This window comes from Gracilinanus agilis, chromosome 5, assembly GCF_016433145.1.
Source record: "Gracilinanus agilis isolate LMUSP501 chromosome 5, AgileGrace, whole genome shotgun sequence".
Lineage (NCBI taxonomy): Eukaryota > Metazoa > Chordata > Mammalia > Didelphimorphia > Didelphidae > Gracilinanus > Gracilinanus agilis.
This window is the reverse complement of record NC_058134.1, coordinates 187,737,421-187,749,382: the sequence shown is the minus strand read 5'-3', so window position 1 is coordinate 187,749,382 and position 11,962 is coordinate 187,737,421. Positions and strand designations below refer to the sequence as shown.

The window sequence follows — 11,962 nt, the reverse complement described above, 5'->3', positions numbered from 1 at the left end:
ACTCCTGATCTTATTGGGAAGGCTTCTAATTTATCCCCATTGCATATAATGCTTGTTGATGGTTTTAGGTATATACTGTTTATTATTTTTAGGAAAGGTCCTTCTATTCCGATACTTTCCAGGGTTTTCAATAGGAATGGATGCTGTATTTTGTCAAAGGCTTTTTCAGCATCTATTGAGATAATCATGTGATTTTTGTTTGTTAGATTGTTGATATGGTCAATTATGTGGATGGTTTTCCTAATGTTGAACCAACCTTGCATTCCTGGTATAAATCCCACCTGATCATGGTGGATGATCTTTTTAATTACTTGCTGGAGTCTCTTTGCTAGTATTCTATTTAAGATTTTTGCATCTATATTCATTAGGGAGATTGGTCTGTAGTTTTCTTTCTCTGTTTTTGATCTCCCTGGCTTTGGAATCAGTACCATATTTGTGTCATAAAAAGGAATTTGGTAGGACCCCTTCTTTGCTTATTATATCAAATAATTTGTATAGTTTTGGGTTTGTTGCTCTTTGAATGTCTGATAGAATTCACTTGTTAATCCATGAGGCCCTGGCGATTTTTTCTTAGGGAGTTCTTTGATGGCTTGTTCAATTTCTTTTTCTGATATGGGATTTAGGTATTCTATTTCTTCTGCTGTTAATCTAGGCAGTTTGTATTTTTGTAAATATTCATCCATATCTCCTAGATTGCTATATTTATTGCCATATAATTGGGCACAATAGTTGTTAATGATTGCCTTAATTTCCTCTTCATTAGAGGTGAGGTCTCCCTTTTCATCTTTGATACTGTCAGTTTGGTTTTCTTCTTTCCTTTTTTATTAGATTGACCAGTACTTTGTCTATTTTATCTGTTTTTTCAAAATACCAGCTTCTAGTCTTATTTATTAAATTAATAGTTCTTTTACTTTTGATTTTATTAATTTCTCCCTCGATTTTTAGTATTTCTAAATTAGTTTTCATCTGGGGATTTTTAATTTGCTCGCTTTCTAATTTTTTACGTTGCATGCCCAATTCATTAACCTCTGCCCTCCCTAATTTGTTAATATATGCACTCAAGGATATAAATTTCTCCCTGAGTACTGCCTTGGCTACAACCCACACAGTTTGGTAGGATGTCTCATCATTGTCATTTTCTTCAGTGAAATTGTTGATTGTTTCTATGATTTCTTCTTTGACTAGCTGGTTTTGGAGAATCATATTATTTAATTTCCAATTAGTTTTTGATTTGCCTGTCTAGGTGCCCTTACTAATTATTATTTTTATTGCATTATGATCTGAGAAGGTTATGTTTATTATTTCTGCTCTTTGGCATTAGTTTTCAATGTTTCTATGCCCTATTACATGGTCAGTCTTTGTGAATGTACCATGTGCAGCTGAAAAGAAGGTATATTCTTTTTGTCCCTATTTATTTTTCTCCACATATCAATTAAATCTAATTTTTATAGGACTTTATTCACCTCTCTTATCTCTTTCTTATTTATTTTTTGGTTTGATTTATCTTGATCTGAAAGAGGAATATTTAGATCTCCCACTAGTATGGTTTTATTGTCTATTTCCTTCTTGAGCTCTGCCAGTTTCTCCTTTATGAATTTGGATGCTATGCCACTTGGCGAATACATATTGAGCACTGTTATTTCCTCATTGTCTATACTGTCTTTAATTATGATGTAATGACCTTCCCTATCTTTTTTAATTATATCTGTTTTTACTTTGGCTTTGTCAGAAATCATAATAGCCACTCCTGCATTCTTTTTCTCATTTGAAGCCCAAAAAATTTTCTCAAGCTCTTTACCTTAAACTGGTGTATGTCCTACCCGCCTCATATGTGTTTCTTGTAGACAACATATGGTAGGATTTTGGTTTCTAATCCACTCTGCTATTTGCTTCTGTTTTATGTGGGAGTTCATCCCATTCACATACAGAGTTATAATTATCAGTTGTGTAATCGCCAACATTTTGGTATCCTCTCCTAGTTCTTCTCCTTCTTCTTAAACTATTTCCTTTTAAACCAGTGCTTTGTTTTAAGCCAGTAACCCTTGTCCCCTTCCTTCATTAACTTCCCTTTCTACCCCCTCCCTTATCATTCCCCACTTTTTATTTTTAAGGCCTAATGTATTCCCTCCCTTCTTCTCCCCCTCTCTTTTTTGACCTCCCCACTCCCCCGAATCTTGTTTTTGAAAGCCAAATTTTCTATTGATTTCTGGTTTTTTTATAAGCAATGCTTGAAAGTACTCTCATTAAATATCAATTTTTTTCCTGAAGATTATACTCGGTTTTGCTGAGTGACATCCTTTGTTGCATTACTAGCTCTTTTGACTTTATAAAATTATATTCCTGGTCCTTTGCTCCCTATAAGTAGTAGTTGTTAAATCTTGGATGATGCTGGCTATGACAGTATTTGAATGATTTCTTTCTACCAGCTTGAAGTATTTTCTCTTTAATCTGGGGCCTCCAGAATTTGGCTAATATTCCTGAGAATTTTCGTTTTAGGAGGTGAGTGATAGATTGTTTCACCTTCTATTTTACCCTCTGGTCTTAGGGCATTGGGGCACTTTTTCTTTATAATTTCTTGAAATAATATCTAGGAACTTTCTTTGTTCATGACTGTCAAGCAGTCCAATAATGCTTATATTATCTCTCTGATCTATATTCCAGGCCAATTGTTTTTCTAGTAAGATATTTCACGTTTTCTTCAATTTTTCCATTCTTTTGCACTTTTTTTGTTTATTGGTACCATTAGCTTCCATAATCAGAATTTTAATTTTTAATCCATTATTTTCTTCAGTGACCTTTTAAAGCTATTTTTTCCATTTTTCCAATTCTACTTTTTAAGGAGTTATTTGGTCAACTCTATTTTGGTGTTATTTCTTTCAGAATTTTTACAACTCTTTTTAACAAGATATTCACTGCTTTATCATCATTTTCTTATATCATTCCCACTGATTTTCTCATATTTTTTTCTCTACTACTTTTATTTGATTTTAAAAATACTTTTTAGGTCCTCCAAGAATTCTTGGGGAGCTTTTTTCAATTCAAACTTTTCCTTGAAGGCCTTACTTGAGAGATCTGTTTTTTTTCATCACTTTGTTCCTTTGTCTCTTCTTTCCTGTATGACTAATCCTTGAGACAAAAACTTTTAGTAGATCTTTTGATTTACTAATATATCTACTAGAACACTAAGGTCCTTGATAGATTGTTATGTTGTTCCCAATGATTTTCACTATCCTCCTTTCAATGTCCTCCAAAGCTCTGCCCTAGGCTGTCATTTTTTTTCTCTCTCTGCTTTATTACTTGGTAACCTCTCCAGGTCCTATGTTTTCAATTATCATCTCCATACAGATAATTTCCAAATCCCTTTATTCAGTCCTCTCTTCAGTCTCTCTCTAGAACTCTCATCCTATGTGACCAATTGTATTTTGGAAATTCAATCTCAAATCTCAAACAGGGAGTCCTGAAAGCATCCCAAATTCAAGATTTTGAAAACAGAATGTATTATCACAAACTTTCTTTCCTCTGTATTTCCCTTTCATTATCAAAGATACCATCATATTTCTAGTCACCCAATTTTGAAATCTCAGTGTCATCCTTCAGTTCTTTCTCTCATTCAACCCACATATTCAACCAATTGCCCATTCTAATGACTTTTTTCTATACCTCTCCCATACAACCCCTTTTCTCTTTCTATGTAGGCATAATCCTAGTGTAATTCTTTATCACATTTCAGCCAGACTATGCCAGTAACCTTCTTTTCCCTCTCTCCACCTAAAGTTTCTTCTAACTCTACTCAGGTATGAAAAATCTTATTAAATTTTCTAAAGAGTAGATCTGACTATGTCACCGACATTGTTCAATAATCTGCTTTGGCTCCCTTTTGCCTCCAGTATTTTATTTTAATACCTTTGTTTTAAAATTTAAAGCTGAATACCACCTGCCTTCTTCATGAATTTCTATTCTTTTTTAACATACATTTTAATACTTATTTTATTTTATTTTTAATTTAATTAATTTAGAAGATTTTCCCATGGTTACATAAATGATGTTCTTTCCCTCCTTCCCCTTTCTGGAGCTAACAAGCAATTCCACTGGGTTTTACATGTATCATTGTTCAAAACCTATTTCCACATTATTAATATTTGCAGTTGAGTAATCAGTTAATCACCACATCCCTGATCATATCCACATGTAATCAATCACGTGTTATTCTTCTGTGTTTCTACTCTCATAGTTCTTTCTCTGGATGTGGATAGCTATTCTTCTTATAAGTTTCTCAGAATTATCCTGGGTCATTGCATTGCGGCTTGTAGAGAAATCCATTACATTCAATTGTGTTGCATTATATCAATCTCTGTGTACCATGTCCTTCAGTGTGGATGCAGCCAGGTCCTGTGTTATCTTAACTGTGGCTCCATGACATCTGAATGGTTTCTTTTTAACCATTGTCATTTGGAGATTTAATGCACAAGGTTATCTGTGGATTCTTTCAATCTCTACTTTACCCTCTTGTTCAAGAATATCAGGGAAGTTTTCTCGGATAATTTCCTATAGAATGATGTCCAGGTTTTTTCTTTTATTATGATTTTCTGGTATTCCAATAATTCTTAAATTGTCTCTTCTGGATCTATTTTCCAGGTCTATTGCTTTATCAATGAGGTGTTTTATATTTTTCTCAATTTTTTTTTCATTCTTTTGACTTTGTTTTATTCACTGTTGCTACCTTGTAAAGTCATTTGCTTCTAGTTGTTGGATTCTAGTTTTCTTTTTTAAACCCTTACCTTCCATCTTGGAGTCAATACTATGGCAAAAGAGTGGTAAGGGCTAAGCAATGGGGGTTAAGTAACTTGCCCAGGATCACACAACTGGGAAGTGTCTGAGGCCAGATTTGAACTTAGGACCTCCTGTCTCTGGGCCTGACTCTCAATCCACTGAGCTACCCAGCTGCCCCCTGGATTCTAAATTTTAAGGACTGAATTTCATCCCTGACTTTTTGGTCATCCCTTTCCTTTTGTTCTGTTTTTCTTTGTATGTCATCTTTCACTTTCTTTGCCTCATTTTCAAGCTAATCAATTCAACCTTTCAAGACACTATTTTCTTGTTTTGGTTCATGTGTCTCTGTTTCCAGATGACATATTTTGCTTTTTAAGATCTTTTCCCAATTTTATTCATCTTGTCTTAATTGTTTTTTGAATTGTGTTTTAAGTTCTTCTAAAGCCTGTGTCCAATTCTCTGTAGTTCTTGAGTTTTTGCTTGTTGTTTCTTGGTCCTTCTCTGTTCCATTTGTTCTTTGTTCATTATCTGAAAAGAAGTTGTTGATTATAATTTCTTTTTTCTTTTTCTATTGTTTACTCATATATTTTTCTTTCTTTCTCCTCCATCATTGACTGTATTCTTGCTCCTCTGTTTATTTGTTCATTATCTGAAAAGAAGTTGTTGATTATAATTTCTTTTTTCTTTTTCTATTGTTTACTCATATATTTTTCCTTCTTTCTCCTCCATCATTGGCTGTATTCGTGCTCCTCTGTTTGTTTGGGATTTTATGTCCTGAAGGGGCTTCTCTGCTCTGCTGATTAACTAGATTAGGCTGATGGATCTGACCTATTGTGTCAGTGAGTCCTGAGGCCAGATCTTCCCCAGTTTCCAGCAGAAGCTGAAGGTAAATATTCCTAGTCATCCAGATTCTTACCTCTGGTCTCAACACAGTAGGTGGGGGGAGGGATGTTGGAGATTGAATTTTGCTGCCCTCTGGAGACTTCTTATCTACATTATTGATAAACTATTTAAGATTAAGCAGGTTGAGCTGATCTGCAGATCTGGATATGCCCTGAGGCCAATACTTCCAGAGGCAGAGACCCAAGACTGAGGAGTGGTGGTTGAAGGCTGTGGCCTGGCTACCCCACTCCCTGTGGTCAGAGCCCTGAGCTTTGAGTAGTGGTGGTAGCAAAGCACTCCTTACAGGCTGGAACCCTTGCCTGGAGATCCCACCAACCTCTGGAGTCTCAGCTCAGTAGGTGGGGGAAGGATTCTGGGACCATCTTTCTTTCTTTTGCTTATACCAGAGAATTCAATGTTCTCTATATATCTCTTAAGCTCAATTGATCACAAGGGTTCCCTGTCTCTGTCCTGTCATTGTATTTGGTTTTCTGTCCCCCTCAAAGCACTTTGTTTTTGATTGGTGTGGAAGGGTTTTCACAGAGGACTTGACTTTTGCTGCTTCTAAGCTGCCATCTTGACCTACCCCCTTTTCTAGTCTTCTGATATTCTATCAGTTTCAAGTACCTTATGTTCTAGCCAAAGTGTCCTAATTACTTTATGTTTCATACAACACTACATTTCTCACCTGTGTCTTTACACTGTCCATCTTTAGGCCCAGAATTCATTCTTTTTGTACCTTATGCTCTTAAGAAATTGGGCCTTCCTTTAGGACTAAACTCAAGAATATTTCTTCTAGGAAGCTGTTTCTGGTCCTCCAGTTACTTATATTATCTCTTCTCTTATGGGGTGAAACTGATGCCAACACCTTGTTAGCTCAATTCAATGTTGAAACAAACTGATCATTCCCAAGTCATTCAACAGTTAACAAAAGGAATTTAACATTGGCTTTCAAGTAAAGATATTGAAGATAGAGAAACATCTATCTCAGAAAAGGTACCTCATAATTGCCTCCAAAACTAAACATTTGTGCACCAATAGTATAGGGCATTATGGTTGACTCCTACTATCTCAGAAAATCCACCAAATGGGTCAATCTATTACATGTGGGTAGGAATTTTTGAGTACCCTTAAGTGATTAGGAACAACATCAGTATAGCCAAAGGTCACAAGTGAAGATAAATCAAGTGAAACACACCTTGAATCTTTTCTTGTCCCTATTCCTATAAAATCAAATGCTAGTTTTGTTTTTTAGGAAAAATCTAGATAAATTCATTTCAGATCTGTGAAGAATCTTTGTAGATATTGTTCTTCTCACAGCTTCCAGGGTTCCTGAGAAGTTAAAAATTTTACTGACTTGATGTCTGGGGAGGGCTTCAGAGGGAAAGAGGAAGAATATTTGATTGAGGCTTTAAAGAGTAAGTAAGAATTGAAGAAAAATGAGCCTGTAGCAGGGGAACTAGGTAGCTCATTGGATGGAGTGACAGCCCTGGAGTTCGGGAGAACTAGCTTCAAATATATCTTCATATAATTCCTTGTTGTTTGACCCTTGGCAAGTCACTTAACCTTGTTTGCCTAGCCCTTGGCCTTCTGTCTTAGAGTTGTTACTAAGATAGAAATTAAGGGTTTTAAACAGTGTGAATGTATGTAGGTTGTGGCAGCATTATAGGCAACAAAGATAAAGATCCATATGATCACCATTACTACATTCAGTAAAATCTGCTGAAAGGTGGACATTTTTAGAAAATCAAGGGCATCAAGGTAACTAAAATGGATTAACATTTATTTGAACTTGAATTTGGGTTCATTATAGAGAAGACTTCTATGCACAGTCTTCCTTTCAGGAATGCTAATAGTGTCCTCCATTTTTTCTAATTATGCAAATGTTTCCCAATGAAAAGTGACCAATTGAACTTTTACCTCCCACATGAAGTCTACTTCATCCCACAGTTATTTCCCTCTTCTCTAAATTCCTCTAAGAATCATAGTTTTCATTATACAACTGAGCAAAACTATTATACATTGTTGTTCTATTCTTCTGTTGTTTCTTTTGGATGAATATTGTCTTTTCATCTGCATTATGTTCATTTTCATCTGAATAACCACAATTACTCAAGGGAAAGCACATTATTGATTACCTACTGATATCTACTGATGAATCCAAGAGCTAAAAGTCAATGTTGTTTATTAACTATTCAGCATTGGGCATAAATAAAACCCTGAATTTGTCACTAAGAAAATTATATTTTATATGGAAGTTAAATTAGGTGTAAGATATTTAATCTAAATTCATCATTTATCAGAAGAGGAAACCAGAGATCCAAAGAAATCAAGTACTATTGTTTTTGGTATAAGATCATACAGAGTAACGTATCTGGGACTAGAGCCCAATGTTCTTTTTCCAGGGTTCTTTCTCCATATTATAAGGCACCACAAAAGAACTTGAAAAGGTACTGAATATGCAGCAGGCTTTCCAGAAATTTTTGATACTTGATTACTGTGGAGATAACTACAGCAAAGAATAGCATGGAAAAATGTTCTGGGCTTCATTCCAACTCATTTATTAAGACTCTCTATGTGATCTACTCAAGCCACATTGTCCTAGTTCTTCATTTATAAAATAAAAGAGTTTAATTGGATAATGTCAAACATACTACCTTCTGCTCATATTTGTTATTCCTTTTATACAGAGCAATATTGTATAGAAAAATTGTATATGGAAACAATTTGGATTTGGGGAAATTAGTTATTTCATTTCACACCTTAAAACTAAACATTTGATCTTCTCTCCTCAGATATAAATTCAAGACAAGATAATGGAGACAAAGAAAGATATTTTAGATTCCAGAAAGGTCTCACATCAATATTCAACCAACCAAACAAATGTGGAGTCTTCAGGCAAGAAGAAAACTAAGTGCAGTAATGGCTTTAAGGTTCAATGAGATATATTTTTTCAACATGTTACCTTTTAAAATTGTTATTGTAATTTCAGTCCTGTCCTGCTCATTAGGATATCTCTCAAGTTTTTCTTGACAAAACCCTGTAGTGGTTAGCAATTTCCTTCTCCATTTAATATTACAGATGAGGAAGCTGAGGCAGAGTTAAGTAACTTGCCCAGGGTCACATAGTTAATAAATGTCAGAGGTTGGATATATACTTATGAAGATGTCTGCTTGACTCCTGGCCTGGCATTCTATCTGCTATTCAACTGATAAAATCTGTAAATTTAGATGAAAGAAAATAACATTTTCTCCAATAATATTTTATTATATTTTCTACAATTTTATGTAGAATATTTATGTACAATTTTTACCATTTATTTCCTGGCATTTTAAAATCAAAGTTCTCTCCTTCCCCTTCTGAAATAGTAATCAATTTGACATAAGCTATACATATGCTATCATCTTATACACATTTTCATATTTGTCATATGTAAAAATACTAATATCACACATACAAGAAAAAAATTCATGAAGAAATTAAAGTGAAAAATGGCATACTTCATTTTGCATACAGACACCATTAGTTCTTTCTCTAGGTAGATAGGATTTTTCCAGCATGAGCCACTATATTCCTGATAATAGCTAATTCATTCATAGTTGAATATGCAGGCTTGCAGTTACTTTGTACAATATTTTTCTGGTTCTGATCATTTCACTCTGCATCAGTTCATATAAATATTTCTATGTTTTTCAAGTTGTCCTATTCATCATTTCTAGTGGCACGGTTAGTATTCCATTACAATCATATATCATGATTCGTCCAACTATTCCCCAATTAAGAATAATCCCTTCAGTTTATAATTTTTGTTACCCAAAAGAGAATTGCTGTAAATATATTTGTACAAATAAGTCCTTTTCCCCTTTTTTGTATCTGTGGGATTCAGAGCTAGTAGTGATGCTGAGTCAAAAGTTGTTCACATTTTTGTAGCCCTTTGGGTATGCTTCCAAATTGCTATAGATAATTGTTGGGTCACTTCATAATTCTACCAAAGTGTATGAGTGCTCCAACTTTTTCACATTCCATCCAGCCTTTGTCATTTTCCTTTTCAGTAATATTAGCCAATATGATAGGTGTTAGATAATACCTCAGAATTGTTTAAATTTACATTTCTCTGATTCCTAGCAATTTGAAGCATTTTTATATGACTAAAAATAGAAAATGACTAAAAAATTTGATTTCTTCCTCTGAGAATTACCTATTTATATTTTTATGCCATTTGTTAATTGGGTTATGAATTGTATTCTTATAATTTTTAATAAGCTCCTTATATATTTGAGAAATGAGGCCTTAATCAGAGACACAATAAAAATATTTCCCCAAATTTTTATTTCCTTTATAGTCTAGGTTGCATTGGTTTTGTTTGTGCAAAATATTTTAAATTTAATTTAATCAAAATTATCTTTTTTTTTACATCTACTAATTCTCACTATCTCTTGTTTTGTCATAAATTCTTCCTTTATCCATAAATTGGACAGGTAAACTATTATATGCTCACCTAACTTGCTTATGATATTGTGGAAATCTCTTAATCGTCTCTGATAATCTGATAAGGACAGTTTAGTTGATAAGGAAATAAGGACAGAACAAGGGAGTTGTCTTTTACCTCATGCTTCTAGCTCTGGCTCCAGGAGGACAGAGTTTATTATATATGTTTCAAGACTCATTTCACACAAAAGAACCCCTCCCCCCCCCGAAACTTTGCAGATGCGTGGAAGTTACAACACAAAACATTGGCTTCAGAATAGACCAAGGCCAAGGCTGAATTTTGACTAGGTTCTTATCAGAAAGCCAAGTTGGGGAGTATCTTGGCCTTGGCTATAACAGGCAGCAGCATTCCTTGCTGTGTTAAAAGTGTTAACCCTTTAAATTCAGGTTTGATAGGAACTTAAAGCTTTTCAATAAGGTCACAGTACTTTTCAACAAGAAATCACAAGGATCACAAAAGGGGTCAAAAGAGGAGTCTCAGATTTTTATCTATTCTCTTATTGGCTTCCCACATGATATCTTTTATTTCTAAATTATACATCCATTTTGACATTATCTTGTTATACGGTGTGAGATACTTAGTTCCTGCTAAATTTTCAGTTTCCCCAGCAGTTTTTGTCAAACAGGGAGTTACTGTAGCCATTTACCATTGTGTATTGTGTACCTAATTTATTAATCTATTTATCAATTTTCTATTTCCTAGTCAGGACTAGAATGCTCTGACAACTACTTTATAATACAGTTTGCAATATGTTGGGACTAGGTCTCCTTCCTTCATGTTATTTTCATTAATTTCTTTGATAGTCTTGACTTTTTGTTCTTCCACATGAATATTGGGTTTTTTTCCCCCTAGTGCTTTGAAATAAAATTTTTGTTAGAGCACTGAATAGGTATATTAATTTAGGTAGAATTGTCACTTTAAATAGTGGTTCAGCCTACCCATGAGCAATTAATATTTTCCCAACTACTTAGATATGATGTCATTTATGTAAGAATATACTGAAATTATGTTCGTATAGTTCTTGGATTTGTTTTGGGAGGTAGTCTGTCAGGTAGTTTATATTGTCTGAGATTATCTTTTTTCCAATTTTTAAAATTTTTTTTAGTTACATGCAGAAAAAATTTTTGACAACTATTTTCTGATGTTTTGAGATTTTCTCTCTCCTTTCTCTCCTCCTCTCTGTAAGGCAGTGAAATTTTTATATAGGTTATATCCATACTTTTATATAATATATTTCCATATTGCATGTGCCATGACAGAATACACATAACACACATACAATAGAAATCACATGAAGGAAATATAGTGGAAGATGGCATGTTTAATCTGCACTGAGATTTCAACAATTACTTCTTTGGTTGTGGATAGTATTTTCATCACAAGTCCTTTGAAGAATTGCTTTTCCAATAATGGTTTAGTCCTTCATGGTTGATCGTTATTACTTCTATTACTGTATAGGTTATTCTCCTGGTTCTGTTCACTTCACTTTGCACTAGTTCATCTAAAATTTTCTATTTTTTTTCTGAACTCATTCTGTTCATCATTTCTAATGTCACAATAGTATTCCATTACATATATTTTAACTCATTCATCCATTCACCAAGTGATTCTCCTTTAGTTTCCAATTCTTTACCACAACAAAAATAGCTGCTAAAATATTTTGGGACATGTAGTTCCTTTCCCTTATCTCTGACCACTTTGGGAAATAAATTCAGTAGTGCTATTGTTGGATCAAATGATATTCATAGCTTTGTGGCCCTTTGAGACTGGTTTCATATTCCTTTCTAAAATGGTTGAATCAGTTCCACCAATGGTATTTTT

At 34.0% G+C, this 11,962-nt stretch overlaps 1 protein-coding gene across 1 annotated transcript in view; it reads left to right on the top strand.

Annotated features, from left to right (window-relative positions):
* Positions 1-8,468: 8,468 nt before the first annotated feature.
* Positions 8,469-11,962, top strand: part of LOC123249161 (solute carrier organic anion transporter family member 1B3-like) — a 96,541-nt gene continuing 93,047 nt past the window's right edge. Inside the window, exon 1 of the mRNA XM_044678149.1 lies at positions 8,469-8,585. Coding sequence (XP_044534084.1) covers positions 8,469-8,585 — 117 coding nt within the window. The remainder of the gene's footprint in view (positions 8,586-11,962) is intronic.